The following is an 18,777-nucleotide window of genomic DNA, read 5'->3' as shown; positions in this document are numbered from 1 at the left end:
CAATAAATATCAAAATTTGGATCTCTCTTATTTTTCGAGAAATAATTAAAAATGTATGCCCCAACGATGCATGCGATAGGAAAAACAGTGTCAACAATAAACGAACAATTTTCGATGGAAATATATATTTTTCAATTGCGTCCTATTACGAACTATTTTTAAAAAATACACCTTAATATCACTGACATGGAATTGCCCGTAAGTACTTCAGTGACTTTCTTTTGATAGCAGTCTTTAAAAATAACTCACATATTGTCAGTAACAACATGTGAGCTATACGTGTCCAATTTCAAAGGCTTCTAATTCGTGATATTGCATAATAATCAGTCTCTCACATATTGCATAGTACAATTTAAAAATTCTTCAGATTTTTTAATCTTAAAGTTTCCTATTTTGAAGGAAGAAGTTTAGAAATGAGATCTTTTAAGAAAAATACAATTTTTAATTTTTAAATTTTTTTATAAAAACAAAGCAATTAACAAGTATGTCAATCCTAAACCAACTCAAATTAATTTTTTTGTTTATGGAGTCCTCTTTTCTAAAGTTAACTAAGAATAATGTTCCGTTATTCAGAAATCTCTCTAGTTGATTAATTATACACGAGTTTTAAATCTGGAAATGAAGAGAGAGAATCAGGTGAAAAGCTGGGTATGCAGTATAATTCAAAGACAGTGCGAAAGCCTGACTATAAGTGCGGTAATCTAAGCCTCAGCTCAACTCTCTTGACGATGTGAACTCGAAGAGTTTAATCGGTAAAGCAGAGGAGTACGTCTATTCCGCTAAAGTCTTGAGCGCCTCCGTCTAGCGACTATGCGAAAGTGCAATCTTTATGCATGAGTTCGACAGCGCTAGAGCTGGTTTTATTTCCGACAACCTGTTCCATCAAAATATGTACCTACCCAAGGAAGGAAGTTCGCCAAGATATTTAAAACGCGATTTCAACAGAAAGCCCTGCATCTTTCTCTTCCCTCGGCACATTTTCTTTTGCTTTCAATATTAGCTGAAGAAGGGCAAACTTGAAGAGTCCTTGTTTATTCGAGCCGAAAGTCCGCGCGTCTCGCTACTAGAGGGTGAAATTCTTCTCGCGCTTAGCGAGTAAAATTCACAGAGTTCACGGCTAGGGTGGGGGGGGGGCAGTTGTCGGAAAAAGTTAATAAATTATGCACTCAAATAATATTCTTGAACGTTTTCTTTAGCGAAAGAAGCTTTTCCTTTAAGAAGAACTTTTATTTTATCTCTGTTGTAATGCAAGGTTCTGCGAAACCTCAGAATTCGAGGCAATTTTTACACTTCCCTTTTAAAAAGATCGAAAAATGTTTTAAAAATAAGTCGAGTATTGCCTTACAGACCCATATGCTGTATTTTAATTTTCTTTTTCGGCATTGTTTACCGTCAGCGTGATATCCTACTCAGCGGGATTCTGAAAAATTTCAAAGAATTTACAGAGAATTCAGAAAAACTCTAGGTTAATTTCAAACATTTAAAAAATTCATATCTAGTAAAGTATGACAGAATAAAAAAATAAAGGCTGACCTTTGTGACAGGTGGGCGTCATATTTCATCTCCATAACAGCCCCCTCGCCCCTGCCCGGGCTATGGAAAAGAAGACGAGGATGCCCAAATTTGCTCTTGAATTCTTCGGAATTCCAAAGGATTTATAATGAATTACGAAAAATTTTAGATAGAATGTTATTTCGGTTACTTGAGTACTTCAGTAGTTTTCCTGAAAGGTGTCAAATATGCCGAGAGAGAAAGTTTAAATCCAACAAAATATGCCCATAGAGTACACAACACATTTAAAATCATCCTTATCAAATGTGAAAATTCTAACAAGAATAATTGTACGTTTTATTATGGCTTTTTTGTGTCATTTAATAAGGTAATGTCCACGTCTAGTTCACGAATTTAATTGTTAAACTTTATGGAAATATAAGAATGAAAATTCAGCAGCTAAAAGCTCATGAAGATGAGTGTGAACAATTAAACTTGATTTATGAAAACGTGTTTGCATGTAACCAAAGCCAATCAGCTAAATTGATCTACGAAAATTGTGGCAAACAAATAAAAATATACAGAAAAACTACCACCGATACAATAGCAATTGGTGCAAAATCTAGATGAATATCGCAAATGAGTAAATATTTCAGTTGAATGAAACCAGGATTGCAACCATGACTGTAAGAGTCATGTGATTCACGTTTAACTTTTGACCACATGATTGCATCAGAACAAGTTTCCTAAAATGTACAGAAATTGACCTAGTATACTAAAGAGAAATAAAATTTTCAATAGAATACTAAAAAAGTGTAAAGTTTCTATTTATGACCAAACCTCGCTTACTACTTTTCTGACTCTGCCATGATTATAGAAACGAGTTTTATAGCACAGGTCAATTTATGAAGAGCGCGGGAAAAAAGAACTGAGCCAAGTATTTAGTACAGAACCGAATACGTGGTAAAACACATAAAGTGAGTTTATGGTCACCTTTCGAGGCAACGATTAACTAGGCATTAATGTGCATAGTCATACTGCCTACAAGTATATCAAGATTTTTCTCCCTGGTTCAAAACAACGCCTGTGTAATTCGAGAAGCTGAGCGATTGAAACTTTAGTGATCCGATCGACCAAGATAGACATCATTAGGGCGATCGAAGTCACGGCGACTGACGTACGGCCCATTAAAACTCGGTGCATGCAAGGTATCGTCAGTGATTACTAATAAATCTAGTGTCGGCACCACCTCAAACTATAACGATCGTTAAGCGATAGAATTTCATTGCTACAGCAACTGTTACTCTCGTCAGAACATACAATGCTCGCAGTAAACTCATGTCAGACAACGAACCTTTCAGAACGACAGGGAAAGGAAGAAAATCAAAACAGAGGAGGGAACTAGGAAGTAAAAAGATGAGTGAAGACGGCTCTAACTGCTGCGAAACTCTCAGTTTCCTCGGGTAAATAACTCTGTAATTATTTTGATTTCAAAGACATTACTTCACAATCTTCAAGGATTACCTTCTCCAAGAGTGTTTAAATATTATGCGCATGCATAGAGCTTCAAAATATGAGCATTTTCCTTCGTGGAATGGAAAATTAGTAGACGGGAACTTAAGTGAATGTACAGATAAAGGAAAATTGCATAAATGCACTTCTACAGTTATCTTCTAGCAAATTGCTCTTACTCTCAATTTGCAATTTAGAAATTGATTATGTGAATTTTACCTTTATTAGAATTATTTCATTAGAATTTTAATATCTTAAAAATAAAGAAGAACATGTGTCATGAACATACGCAGAATCATTTTAAAAATTCTGCAGAAGTTTAGAAAATTTCAGATTAAGTCAAATTATATTATATATATAAAATTTTCTTGATGAGTCTGGAATTTCGTGGAACACTCCAGACTATTCTAAATTTTTATAGTATTGTATTGACCACCCACTGATAAAACAAGTTAAGAGAATTCTAGAATCTACACACGATTTTAGATGTAGATAAATACTTTTTTTTAAATCTACAAAACAATCTAGAATATTCAAATGAATAATATATTACTTTATAAAGTCCAGCATGTATAGATAATTTTTGAGAAATAAAAGAATGTCTATAAAATTCCAGAGCACTCTAGAATATTTAAGAAAATTTTAGAAAATTCTGAAATACTCAAGAAGAATATTTGCCATGGCTAGGGGGTACAAGGATTTATTAAGAAGTAAAAACTTTTTTTTTAAATCTTTTTTTGAATTCAGATATATTTTGCAACATTGCAGAATATTTCAATTCTCCATTGAAGGCATCTGTACTAATTCAGATACAAAAAGCTGGCTCACTGATGATCTTAAGATTTAATTAATCAAAACTGAAAGTAGTGTAGAAAAAGAGCTAAAGTAAAAAGAAACGTATTCTTCGAGAAGCTTTGGATCTTTATAATAAATCTGGAAGGAGATGTGCACAAAATAATCTTGACACTATAAGCTGAAAGCTATAAATGATGAAGAAGCAGGTAGAACGAAGTTGACACCATCCGATGAGACTTACACGACTCAGTTGGCGGAACCTTTATCACTGAGATTGAGAGGTGATGAAAACATGCTAAGTCGCAAATAAACGGAACATTTTGAAAGTCACAAAAAATATCAAGCTTCAGGCTACATAATTTTTAAATTAATGTTTATAATAAGTCAGGTAGCACAAGTGTGAATTCGTGTTACCTACTTGTAACTGGTAAACCTACAGGTGTTCCTGGACCTTGTGAGTGAACGTTTAGATTCTGCCTTTCTGTTCCTCGAAGATGCGCGCATTCTAGATCTGTCGTTACCACGAGCCTTATCTGGTTCAGCTACCTTATCTGGTTGAATCGACTGGCCGAGTTTACTACTTAGTAGTGAAACTGATTTCAGTGATATGAATACAATGGTGAGATCACCTTCGATTTCTTTAAGCAATATTTCAAGAAATCGATAAATAAAAGAGTGATCAGTTTATTTACGTTCTTCTATTACTCCTATAAACCAAAACAATCACATTCAGTTTTTATTTTCATAGAAAAAAGTTACAATTCTATCATCAGTACTTGACATATTCTTTAATAAATCAAAAAATTATTTCCCTGAAAGTATTTTACACGTTTTTTTTCTGCTTGAAAGTCTTAATTACAATCGGCCATTGAGAAAGATAATCAGAATTAGAAGGTTACATTATTCAAAGAATTATTATCAAGTTATTTTATCCGTCCTCCTGTCCAACAAAAGTTGGTTTATTATGTTCAATTATTTGTTCTACCCCTTTGATACGGATAGATAAGCGATCAGCGCGCAGCGGTGCGTTTAACGAGGATATTAATATATTCAACTGATACAAGAAGATGCGATTTTCCAACATGGAAGGATACTGCATGATGCTTTTCTGATTCAGAATCGTGCTGCGTCGCATTACCTTGCTACGCGCACTAGCTATTTCCATAGAAGATTCGATAACGGGCTTCACAAGAAGCATGATCGTGGCAGGTACGCGCACGTTCGTCTTACACATATGTAAATATAGATACGTTTCCATATGCATACTAAAGTGCATGCACAGAAATACATCCGATGGTTCCAGTCCAGCAATGAGTGCACTAGTCAATAGTCTGTCGGGCTAGTTTTATAAGGTAGAGATATAGCAGGAGGTATCGAAGAAGAGTTATCCTCCATGTTGGTACGTGATTCAGATATCGGAAGCGTTAGCGGGGGCGCCTGACTGCAAAAAATAAAGGAGTTATTAGGCGAAGCATCCTCTCCTCCCTGGTAGAAACTTCTATGCAAATAGCATCAGAGGTAGGGCGTCGTACGGGCCCGTAATGCCACTCCGTGACAAGATCTTTAATCGCGATTGAAGTCAACCGAGACCGCGACACGCCACCTTTTCTGTATCGTTTGCGATAAAACCAGTCTCTTGGGTTGAGGAAGAGAACGAGATCCAGGTTTATTAGGACTCTGGTAATGTTTTAGCCAGCGACGAAAGGAATAAACGCGGTAGGTACTACTGGAATCTGTTCACTTTTCAACCGATAAAGGCGAAACATAAAGAGGACAATCAGGGTAACAAATCGCAATAACCAGAGTCTGCAAGCAACTTACTTGGTTCTCCATCCAGTTCTGAATCTTCCATGAGCTTTCGCTCTCTGGATTTGGAAGCTATCAGAATCAAGACCAGCAGTCATAAACTTTCAAAGAGACAACAATAAATTCCATTAGAGCTGTTTGTTCCCCCTTCTGATCAAGCTTACCTATTAGGCAGATTGCACATTGACTTAGAGTTTGTTGTTCACCTTTTGGTAACACTGAGCTTATATGGAAGTTCAACCAATTTAATACACGTGCACTAGAGCTCAACATTGTAAGAGCACTTAGAAAAACCTTATTGAATACACATGCTTGGCTTTCATGTCATTAAATATAAATGAAAACACGAAATTTTCTACAGACGAGTCTTGAACTTGAAGGGACATACGAGAGACTACACGAAGCATGCATGGGTACGACTTTGGTGCTTTGAAGAGAAGTTAATATTTGTTCCGTCATCTTGAAGCGAGTACACTCCAAGTATGTTTTCTAATTACGCTACTGGAAATAAGCCGACGTGGATACAAGCAAAGAGGGAGAGAAAAAGAGAGGGTGGATACGATACTGGTCTCCCATCAATCTCTTGACGACACTGTGCGAGAGAGAGGCTCGGTATAATGTGGCCAAAGTTTAATTACCACATTACTTTGGCGTCCCGACATCTCTCCTTTTCTCTTAGACTACTCTTTCTACCTCTTTTCTTCCTTGTCTGAAATCCTGAGGCAGATCTATCGGTATGAGCGACAGCTTGCACTGCCTATAAAAACGTGAGGGCGAACGCCACAGCGAGCACCCTGGAACACTTGAACACCTGGCCCCTTGAGGGTCTCATCGACTTGAGATGTGTCTCTGGGTATAGTTAGCGAAATATAGGTGCTTCTTCCAACAGTAACCATATATTTGACGACTGGAGGAGAAAGCATAAAACTATAGCAGCTTTTCATACCTTCCCAACTTGAGGGCAGAATGCTGCTACGCATAAACCAGTTTCCAGGTTATCGGACTTTACCATTTTCCTGATCGTTGCACTAACGCATGTTCTGCCTGCAAAGATCATGGCTTTAGTCGTAGTAATTTCGTCATAAGCTTCAGTCATAAGTAATACCAGATCGATTTAGTAATTTGTCTTAAAATAGCAATACTTAAATTCTCATTGGTGGAGTGTGATACTATTTAGAACCTCTGCTGAATCTATTAACACAATACTTATGTCCCGGAAGCAACTGGACAACCAACAGCAACCATGTTGACTTTGGTTTTCGAATTTCCAACTTTTAAAGTGCCCTAGCGACGCGTTTTTCAACCCAGAGGGCTATTCTTTGGCTAAAAATCTCCGGAATTTATACGGTTATATGTTCCTATACGTAATTCTACAGCGAACATACTAGTCACTTTCATATATGATGTGGCACATATTGAATATAATTAATTAAAATCTTTCACAATTCAATTTTTTAATTTGTAAATTTCGATCGCTGTTAATAAGTTGGGTTACATTTTCAATGTTTAGTTATGAACAATAATAATTTAAGATGACAAATTTTGAGATCGTAAATTAGAATAAGTCACGATGAAAATTCTATAATTCTTTAAATTTTAAAGTTAAAAAATTTCACATATTAAAAAACTGTTTTATATTTAAATTGGCTTAATTTTGAATATCTCAAATTTCAGACTATTGTATTTTGATGAAATTTAGATATTTCAAACGTTTTCAATTTAAACTAATAACATTTTTAGGGATATTTAACTTTAAATTGGTGAAATTTGAAAGCTCTACATAGTTTTAAAGTTATTTTTAGTGGCTTCACTGTAATAAAAAATGCGAAGTCGAGATCGATGCAGTTTAATACCTGATTAAAATACTAAAATAAACATCCGTATATTACAAAGGTACTTTCACAATGAAATATGCTCCACAAATTAATATAGAGGAATTTATAATAAAAGGGTCGGAAAATATAACCATTTATTGGTTTATGAGAAATTAAACTCGACTGTTTCGTGAACTTTTTTCTACTGCAATTTATTTGAGTTACATTTATAAAATTCCATTTAATGCATAAAGTACTCCAGCAATGCAGTTTCTCCATCTACTTTAAAAACTCCTTTTCAATTTTCTCCAAGATTCACTGATTGTCCGTGACACAGAATTCGAAAAGATTGTTTGCATGGCCCGATTCTCACGCCTTTTATTACAAAAGAGTGTAACAGAAATCGTTAGAGTATCAATACATTTTTTCGTCTAAAAAACAGGTATAGCAGGCTGATGCAAATAAACCTCGATCCAACTGTAAAACGGTACGACTTGGTGATCTAAAGTGTGTTGGAAGTAAGTGTGAAACCGTTTTAGACCAAGGCGCGTAAATTCAAGGAGATCGTCGAACCGATCGTGTTCCCTGGAATCCCAGGCTTTCGAGTGCTCTCTTATGACCTTCTGCATAACTTTGTAACTCCGTTTGACCGAGAGCGTGTATCGAGAACACCAGGAGTCGTTACGCCATAAATCAGCGTTTGTTGACTTTATAAGTCTTTTACGCCTTCCCTGTTGAACTGAAAACTAACTTCATTCAAGAAAAGGTGATTTCTGAAGGTACTCGAGAAAGAACTCGAGTTCGATAACGTAAAAGTGCGTCCTCTTCACCTTCACCTTCTCTGAAACGATCAAATGAATGGGTTGGACATGCTCGGGCAATTCTCTTCGAGAATCTGATCTATAAACTCCCTCTGTATCCATTTCCCTTGGTACATAGGTACATTCAAATGAGATCGCCGGGCCGAGTCTTATGCGGAAAAGCCATGACGGTGCTGAGGCATAAATACTTTTAAGTGGATCACAGATCTGATATTACGCACGACTGGAAGTCAGCAGTCTGCAGTCGGTAGCCATTTCACCTCTAAATGTACCTATACGCGTACAGCGAACCTAGCCCAATTAGCGATTAAACGATGCTGGTCAACTGGATGGATATCGTTCGCTCTTAAATCGGGACCCAGAGCCGTTTTCTAGCGAAATCTTGTGGCGTGGCGCACCGAGATTCGCGTTTAAGATTAAGCTCGATGGGACACATAGGAACCGTTACGCTGCAGTAGTGACGCGATGCCAGGGTATAGGCATCCTGTTCGCGCGAAACAGCCCGAAGAACATACTCCAAGCCACTGATGCATACCTGCCTGAGTCGCGTTGTTCACAGGTGCATTTACTTTTATTTATTTCCTTTCTCCTGCTAGAATTCAAATATGTGAGCTATCCTTACTAAGATTAACTTCATTTTCTACTCTAAAGATGTCATTTTTTAATTATCCTAAAATTGTGATATATTTATAATAAGTTATTAAAATAGGCTATGTACCCAGAAAATCTCTTCCAGCAAGTACATTTTTTCTATTGTGGATTTACTTCTTTGATAAATCATTCTCATAATAATCTTTCTTATCCTCTTTACTTCCCGTTTCTTTTACCACTGATCTTATTATATTTGGTAGCATCCATTGGAAATCTAATTATCGAATTGGGTTTTCACGGTTTACTTTCATTATCTATCCTAATGAACAATAAACTCCGAAACCTCCATAGTCCTGTCAAAAGAATGTTTTGAGTCTATGAAATAATAAGTACAAATAAGAATCATACTCCTCATCCTTTTTACTGTCCTTCTCTTTTATCCTTAATTTTATTCGATTTGTAGCTCCTGGTAAAATCCAAATGTGGAAGCTATCCCTTCAAATTTGGACTTCATCTTCCACCCTGAATAATAATGTTCAAAATTTCCCGGTCGTCACATCTCTTGTCAATAGAACGCTTTGTTAATTTAAATACAAGTTAGAGGAACAGGTTATCGTTCCAGAAGTCTCCCTCCATGCGGTCGTGAACTTCCCCCTTCTCTTCAATTGTGTATCTTTCTCATTCGCAGTTTCCCCCACTCCCACTCCTTCTCTTCCCTTTCTCCCCTGCAAGTCATCCTCAGAAACCACCTCCTTCTTTACCATTCTTAAATTCTTTCACTTCCTCCCGCGATTCGCTTCTCAGATGCTCCTATCCTCCTCCAGCCAAACATCAGTTTGCTATGTGCCCACAAACGGAACCTAATTATCGTTTATCTAATGCATTTATCATCTGCAGAGATTTCCAGAGACCACGCTAGTAATGATGTAGTGCCATTTTCCACATTTCTTTTTCTGAAATTCTTGCATGAAACCGATACGCAACCACGCGAACATTTTGCCATTGATTCTTACCGTTAAGCGGAATGTCGAGTGACCCCAGGCCAATATCCGCGCTCGATCGGCGATAACACTTCCTATTTCTTCTTCACGGAATGCAAAGAAATTTCCTTATGTATAAACAAAAGAAATTTTATTCAGAGTTATAAACTCTTTAAAATAGACGTTTTCAATATTTATCATCAGTTGAAAGATGGCCAAGAGAAATAGGAATTATATCTAATTTCGCAAGAAAATTGTCACAGACCTTATGTAAAACAACCGATACTTCTCAACTATGTTCACCTACAATAAGCCTTTTGGATCGTTTTTTGAATGTTTCGTTTTATGCATTTTTTATATTGCGAAAAGCAATGATGGTAATGTTAAGTAAATAAATCTTATTCCGTACTTATTGACAAACTTGTCTGAATAAAAATGAGAATATAAATTACGGTCTACACTCTACAGGTAGCCTGGTACTCACATTCACAAACTCTTTGGTAAAAGAAAGAAGCAATATTTGGCTTTTAAACATCCTTAATTTTTTCTTCAGCATACGACAAGAGAATTTTAACATTCTGAAGTTACAGTACCTTATAAAACGGATTGGTACACGGCTAACCATGTACCATCTACATTCATATGCAAATTACCAAGCTAATAACGATTTCGTATGTAGATCCCTGTTTAGCAACCATGAAAGTTAAAGTACAATATGTTTACAAAATGCAGAATTACACCCTTTAAATTAAAATTGCAGGATTCAAAATCTAGGATAAAAGAGCTTAAATACATCCAATATCTGTAAAAGTGTATTCATTTTCAAAGCAACTATAAAAAACATGGTTTGTTTGCCAACTCTTCAGTATAACTTTCTGGGTGAAAAAAGCAATTATAGTTCATGCAGAAAAATGAGGATATCAAAATAGATCAAAATTCTCTTTTCTAAAGTAATTCGGATATCGAACCTGTTCTTTTTTCCAAAACGAAGGGGCAAAATGTCAAAAGTAAAAAATTATACGTGGAATTCCTTTTTACCATACTTTCTATCCAATTCACAGAATTCTTAAAACAGATTGCTTAATCAATTTGGCGTGATATTTATGTTTCAAGTTAAATGCGGTCTAGCTTTTTATACAATTATATAAAAAATTGGAAATCAACTCGACTCGAATCCGCTTACTGACGCTATGTTAAAATTGTGTATGTGAATGACAGAATTTCAAAGACGGGATAAATTTGCACAAAAGTAACTAATTTCTTTAAGTGCAAATAGAAAATAGAAAAATCCTACTCTAAATACTTTAATATACGGCGATAGTAAAGTTCGCGTTTTATTCTAAGAGATCTAATTTTCGAAAGGTTAAGACAATGTACGTTTTTATTTATATGTGAACACATTTTATTTCGCAATTTTACACCCACGATACACTAATATGCGAGGTTCACAGTGTTATATAATAAAAATAAATGTAATCGCTGGTATTGGTATGTAAGAATGGTGTAAAAAATACAGGAGTACAGCGGAGAGCGTGTATAAATTAGGTGATTTTGAAAAAATTTCAGGCTTCTACTTTAACGGGTAAAGAAGAAGGGGGGGGGTGATGAGGAAGAGGAGATAAGAAGAGATGAAAAGGAAGAAATCGGCAACTGGCTTGTTCGATCGAAAACCGGCAGTTTCAGTAGAGTCGTAGAGGCGATCGGACTGTGCGTACCGTCCTGTCCTCCTTAGGCACTTCTTGGCTGTGGTTGCCTGTTGCCTCAGACGTTGTCGGTCGCTCGAGGAAGAGCCACGGCCAGGTGTACCTCTTCGCGCTGGTACCCGCAGCAGTTACCGTACCTTGGATTACCATTGCAATCGGCAAACAGTGATTTCGAAGTGGGTACGCGTGCGCGATAAATAAGTGCAATATTGTCTTGTAAGGGTTGCGGTACGGTTTCGCATTGTGCGCCCCAATCTGAAATTGCACCCACGGACCTTTTTCACACGCACGCGCGAATACGACTTACGTGGAAAGCGGTGTCATTTCTGGAATTCACTGTGTCTTTTAAAATTTACCGGAAATTCCTTGAAAGGTATCAAAGCTATTTGCATTCTCGTCGTAGTAGCGCGAACGCCTCATACAGCGCATCAGCAGGTGCTTCCGTCCGCACCACTCCAGTCATCTCAATCAAGCACAGTCCCGTACGTACTCGTCATCCAAGGCCGTATCGTGTTTCGAGTTATATGCACTTCGCTCGCGGTCAATGGCTTGAAATTATCGTTACGCACCACTGATCCAGTCAATTATTGGCGGTGCTTGAAATTGTTTCTTTTTCCATAGTACAATTTGTCAAAAAATAATCCTAAACCCTAAGTTTTTCCCCTGTTCTTTTCTCAAGTAATTATTAAGCTGAACACAAACGCTAGATATCCATAGTTGCTATGGAAAAAAATCAAAATTCCATTCAATTGTCGAGACAAGATTTAAAAAAGATTTACAAGTCGATTCTAAAATAGTAAAGGGTTATACATAAGAATTTTGTATTTTGTCTCTTATTTTTTATAATCGTCTTAATTTTCTTTAAATTCGGCCTAAATTCTTAAAAAATGTTTTATCCGCTATTATTTTACAAATATGACAGGATTGAGGAATCATTGACACTAAGCTAACGTTCAAGAACTTGATCCATTTATTGATTAATTTTACTTTTGCAGCATTATTTCTCTAAATCCCGTTAAAAATTTTAAATAGAAATAAATAATGTTAGGGTAACCACACCAAATTCTTTTTTCACAAAAAAAAGGAGAACAAAAATTAATCAAAGAATAAAAGTGTGCAAAAGACTTTAAAACACGATGCGATTCGAATGGATTTAATGACCTTATATATGAGTACATTTTGTTAGAAGAAAACCACACTGAGCTAAAATGAACAGCACGTTTTTAATAATTCAGAAGAACCAAATGTAAAATTGAAAATTACTGGGCCATTACTGAACAATATTTTGGACGACATGGCAAGTCTTGACTCAGTATTGTCTAAAAATAAGATATTAAAAGGAATGAAATTAGCTTCGAGATTTGACAACTTTCAATCTATTTCTGCTTTCATGTCGCCAATTTTCATGATTTGACAAAACCCGGCATGAAAATAATAATTTAGGAAAGTTATATTGGTTAAATTCAGCGTAATATTTACGAACATTTTAAACTACATAAATGCGAGCTGGTACGTACGTACCAGTGGATACGAATTCAATTTTATGAATATCATAACGGCGCTTTTGAGCAATCGACTTTGAATTTAAAAAAAAATGCTAACGTCAATGCTAGAATATATCGAAAAATTTGCATTCCCAATCGTGAAAAAACACCATTTTTATCAAATCCATTACATTTTCGAAATCTGAAAAGATTCATGATTTAAAAATATGAGTATTCATCAAGATTAATGACAAAATAATGTTGGCTTGTCAGTATAAGAGCTTGAAAAATATTTGATAAATTATTTAAGATTCGAAAACCTTTTCTTGTAGTATAAACCGATTGTTTAAACGTTTCTTATTGTCACAACTGCTAATTTAAAGTTTTCATCAAATAAGTAATATATATGTTGATACTTGGTCAGCCTATACTACATTTTTAGTGAGATTAAAAACAAATTTGGTACTTTGAAACTCTATATAGTAAAGATTAAACTTAAGAATTTCAGGTGAGATTTGGGCTGAAAAAATAGATTGAGCAAAAAAGCACTATCCCTGATTTTTTATTGTTTTAAAGAAATGCTGATATTAAAAATTTTAGTTCAGAAGATGAGGACTGGGAATTACGCAGAAGGATAACCGGGATGTTATGACTACTCGAGTATCCAGTGTGATAAAAAGCTTGAATTATATTAACAAATCTTTTTACTGAAACAAACCTTTTTGTGCCATAGCATTTTCTATTTAATTGTAATAATATACCATTTTCTGATGAAATACTTTTATTTCGTGAGAATGAATCAATCATTGAACTAAATTATTTAACTTTACTTTATAAGAAGCAAATATTTCCGTTCATTGATAAAACTTACGTTTTTTCACTATAACTTCAGATAATTTCTCTCCAGCGTTTTAATCTGCTTAAAAACAATTATCCGCTGCCAGATAAATTTAAGAGCTGTGTAAAACAACTGGCAGACATTTTCATCCGTTAACCGATTTTTTTTACCTTTCAGCGGATAAACATAGATGCCAACTATTTTAAACAGCTGTGAAATGCATCTGACGGCAGATAAATATTATTTTCACTCGGATTGTAAAATCTTTTTTCAAGAAATGCGTATTTACAAAACAAAAATTTCGTACACTCTTCATGAGTAAAACTGAATAATATTCATTTGAACGACATTACATTACATTACTCAGAGCTCGGGTTTTGTCCATAGCTGACAGGGAGATAACTATGTGTACACGTATTTACAGCGAAGTGGAGACTCGCGTTTAAACCTGGGTTATTTCAACTCAGAAAGGAACCCTCTTGCTTACCGGGTCATATAAATATTTGCAGTCAAAATTGTGAAAGATATGATTGAAAAGATAAAGTGAGTAAAGAGACTTATTTTCCTGTTTGGTTACTTTGTTACAGGTAAGAAGGAGCGACATTCATGATGACGAGGTTTACAAGATGTCAAGTACTGACGAGGTTCCTGCTATTCCAGGCAACGTCGTATGTTGTCTTCGCAGGTGAAATGACGGTCGTTTCGGGCTCGGAACCTTCCGGTGTGTCCGGTCCAGATTACACCGGACCTTCCGCGGGTTCCGACGAATGTGATCCGGAAATGGTGGGCTTTGAATTGGTTACTGGTTACGTCTACTCTGCACCAACGAATATGCTGGAATCTATACCAGGCAGTCTGATGCTCACCGACTGTCTGGAGACCTGTCAAGGAAACGACTCCTGTCAAGCTGTCAACTACGAGACTGGCCTCTGCGTCCTGTTCAGCTCCAATGCAGACAGCAATCCCGGTAAGATAAAGTATCCATTATTGTTTGAAAATCGGATATATTGCTAGTTCGATGATTGCAGAGTAAGGTACTTAGCACACGAGAGCACACGGATATTAATCCGCGTCTCTCTCACGCCAGAGCTCACGGCGTGAAAAATTTACAAATTTATTGTTAAAAGATACCTTTAGCTTCCATGTAATTTTAAAGTCTGTTTGAAATTGAAGCGAGTTATACTTACAACAAACCGTCATGTCAGATTTTTAGATTTGGGTGTATGCTAATTTTTCAAACGTTAAGTGTGCAAAAAGATTTGTTTTAGGAAATTTTTTTTCTCTCTGTATTTCAAGATCACAGACTTTTATAACACAGACATCTAGTACATAGAAAAATTAAATTTTTTCAAACAAATGATATGAAGAAATACTCAAATTGTATAGTTGGATATTGAACAATCTGAACTTGTATGTTTGAAATAAGATGATCCGCGACATAGGTAGAACATAAAGAACTTATAATATTGACTGTTGAAGCTTTATTGGTTTGATATTGAAAGGTTTTTCAGTTTAAATATTTAAGATTAAAGCATTAAAAGTGGAATCGTATAAAATTCAATAATTTGATATTTAATGCTCATCAGTATGGTAAATGTTTTAATTGAAAGGCTTGAAATAAAAAGTGATCATGTTTATTCTTTTGAAGGCAAAACCTCAAAACATAAAGGCTTTTCAATTTGTGATGTCCCGAATTAGTTGGTAGTAAATTTGCAGCATTCTCAATTAAGCACTTCTCAATTCAGGTACTACACTTCAACTAATCTAAATTGAAAGCTTTTAATAGTGAAAAATTTGAAAGAGAATCAGCTCTAAAGACATTTTCAAATTCAAATATTGTTTATTTAATTTTTTAATACCAATGATACTTTCATACTTCAAGAAATCTTATAAAGAACTATAGTTTTCAAGACGACATAGATCAAGTAATGTGAACGTGAGATATTTGATTGATGCACAACAGCAAATTCGGTCGCTTTAACAAAATTTATTTATAACTACAATAATTATCAGTTGAAGGTTCTGAAATTTTTTCAAACGTAAATTGCTAATTTTCTAGACTATAGAGCAACATAATCGTTTCATGGAACAAATTATTTCAAGGGAAACTGCAGAGGGAAAGGAATCCAAAAAGGGATTTATTGTTGTGAAAAAAATTTTAATGAAACTATTCGTGAGGCGAAAAGTCTATTATGCTTAAACCAATACTTATTTTAAAAATTCCTAAACTCGAAAACATCCCTCTTTTCTCTAATTATTCATTTGTTGACAATATATCGAATATTTCATTATATGTCGTAAATTGATATCAACAGTTAAAAAAATTCAATTTTCTGAAAATCCGTGAGGTTAAAGATATAAAAGTGATTCACTCATAAAAAAGTAATAAAGTTCATAATTGCATCCATTTGAGATAAGAATGCTTAAAAGTTATGCTGAATTATTTATTCCATCAAACTTAACTGAAACAAGTTGACTAATTCATGTTAAAAGTAAATAAGAAATAAAACTCTTTTAACTTTGATTATCAAGATTCTGTCCTGACTCAGTCACCCTTAACCGTTATGAAAGAAAATCAACCAGGAGTTGAATGCAAAACTCGATAAGGAGGAAAATAAAATACCAAGATTATCGCACCTGTTATAAAAAACATTAATAATACAGTAATAATAATACACTAATAATCAGATCAACATATATACCGATTGATGATAATTACTTTCGCGATTGAAATTTGCAATTTACAAGAACTCACTAGTATAGCATCACCCCAATTTAAAAAAATCTCGCTCTTACATGGAAATGCGTTCATAAAGTACAATCAGCTCTGACTGGGTCTCATTTTAATTAAAAGAATTATACAAATTATGCAAACCGATTCGTTAAACAGCCATCACTTGATGCGAGCAGGTGGTCGAGATACGTTAAACAAGCAGATATTGCTTTCATTATGGGAGGATAAGAAGTGCTGCAAGTGAAATGTGTGTTCTTGTCGATTTGCCCATGCAAGGGAAGCGAATGCTCGACTTGGATTGCGGTTCCCTGAGATCATCGAACTTTATTTAAATTTTCCGCAAGTACGACGATGCAATGCTGTTCAGATTCCACAAGCACGAATGCTGATTTTCCCGCAAGTGGCTCAAGAGAGGGTGAATTCGAGAATGGAGAAAAGGATAAGGGTAGGAGGAAACCTAGTTGCTCCCGAGATAGACATCGAGAAGCAGGAAAACGATTTTTCGGCCGATTCTCAAACCACTGAATCTGTATAATATATGTGTGTGTTGAGAACTACTAAATTTGGTTTGTGTGTAACAGCTGTGAATCTTTCTACAAATAAAACGTGGCAAATGTAATATAAATCGAAATAAGTCCTATGATATTATACAATAGTATCTACAAAATATTTCTTTGTTTATATTCTAAAATGCGCTATTCTTCTCTTTGAAGAAATCATTTGGAGGACCTAATGAAATTTCAGATTTACTTAGTATCTGGGGCTTGCTTTCCTTTAGCATTTCTGCTCCCTTAATATTCGAGGGATGTCAAAATAGCTGGTACTATGTCCAAAGCTTTGAGCCCAAGTGAATTAAATAGCGTTAATAAAGCTGGGTGGTTGAAATAACAATGTGCGGCTTATTTTCAGTTCGTTTTTTCTGAAACACTGAACATATAGTACAATTTTTCAAATGAACAAATTGTTGCAAAAAGAAAATATATAATTGCGACAAAAAATCTGTGAAATTGAAGACATTGTTTAAAATTTCACAGTGTACATTGGATAATTCGTCAGAAAAATAATTAAAGTTAAATTGTATTCGGAAGAAGAGGATTGCGGAAATGGAAACGCGTTACACCTTCTGGCCTTTTCTGATGCAAGTATACGAGGACGCTGACTTGAAGAAATTTCGTTGTAACCTGAACCTCGGTGAGGCTATTTTGACCCTCTTGTTCACTCGATATTCAGAATCCTAAACGTAGGTCACCTGGTATTAAGGACCGGTATTTCAGTTAAGTCTAGGTTATTGGCGTCGTAAATCATGACACGAGTAGTGCCGCCGGGATACGAGAGTAGATCCTCACCTACCCCCTAGCAACAAATTGCGATTATAAATCTTTTTGGGTCTCTCGGTTGGTAGAAGGTCAACGTGCAAATGGCAAGGTAACTTATGTTGGGGAGGTGGGTGAGAAACCTGGAGGCTAGAGAAATTTAAATGATAATTTATCTTGAGTATCGCTTGATCACTTCGCGAATCAGTTGTCGTACGATATTATTTAACGAAGGTAGGAGTGTACGAGACTTGCAGCATAAATTGGTTCGTCGACTTAGTCTAATGCCAGAGAAGAAAGTTGAAGACATTCGAGCTCTTTGCAAGGTTGGTTAGTTCAATGGATGAATAGGTACTACCGGAAGTGCTCACATGTGCAAGCTTGTAATATCGTTTTCAATTATAATATGCCATTTTATCCAGTCTACCTCAGGGATTTCCGTAGGTCATCGGCTTATGACCCATCTGTTTGTCAAATAGAGTCAAGACGACTGATAAATAGTTTACGAAGAAAAGTGATTCATTTTGAAGGTCTTGAGCCTCTTCTGTTCTGCCCCCTTTCTGTTATAGCGAGAAGAAAAATTGCAGAAATCACCAAGATTCCTCATTATGGAAATTATTTCAAGACGCTCCCCTTACTAAAGTCGCTGACGCAGTACCCACTGCTACAAGTACTACCGATTGGTCTTGTTTAAAATACGGAAAGAGCAGAAATGGCAGAAGTAGAAAGAAAAGGAAATAAAGAAGGTTCTCGATTGTAGATTCACAGATATTTCAAATGGTAAGAAATTCTTTACTAAGCTCAAAAAAATCTTATCTCAGCATCTCTTGTTTCGAGGACTGGATTATTTCTCTTACTGAATTAATTTATGTTATTAACTTGTATGGTGGACTGG

At 35.5% G+C, this 18,777-nt stretch overlaps 1 protein-coding gene across 4 annotated transcripts in view; it reads left to right on the top strand.

The window, feature by feature from the left end:
• Nucleotides 1-18,777, top strand: part of LOC117171284 — a 202,979-nt gene that overhangs the window by 121,898 nt on the left and 62,304 nt on the right. For 3 of the 4 annotated variants that reach the window (XM_033358431.1, XM_033358432.1, XM_033358434.1), the window contains one exon: nucleotides 14,423-14,802. In XM_033358431.1, coding sequence (XP_033214322.1) covers nucleotides 14,442-14,802 — 361 coding nt within the window. In that variant the 5' untranslated portion in view covers nucleotides 14,423-14,441. Of the gene's footprint in view, nucleotides 1-11,518; nucleotides 11,996-14,422; nucleotides 14,803-18,777 lie in introns of those variants that run through there. The other variant, XM_033358433.1, reaches the window with a different exon arrangement.

Source organism: Belonocnema kinseyi, chromosome 4 (genome assembly GCF_010883055.1).
Source record: "Belonocnema kinseyi isolate 2016_QV_RU_SX_M_011 chromosome 4, B_treatae_v1, whole genome shotgun sequence".
In the NCBI taxonomy this organism is placed as follows: Eukaryota; Metazoa; Arthropoda; class Insecta; order Hymenoptera; family Cynipidae; genus Belonocnema; species Belonocnema kinseyi.
This window is presented reverse-complemented; position numbering and strand designations above follow the sequence as displayed.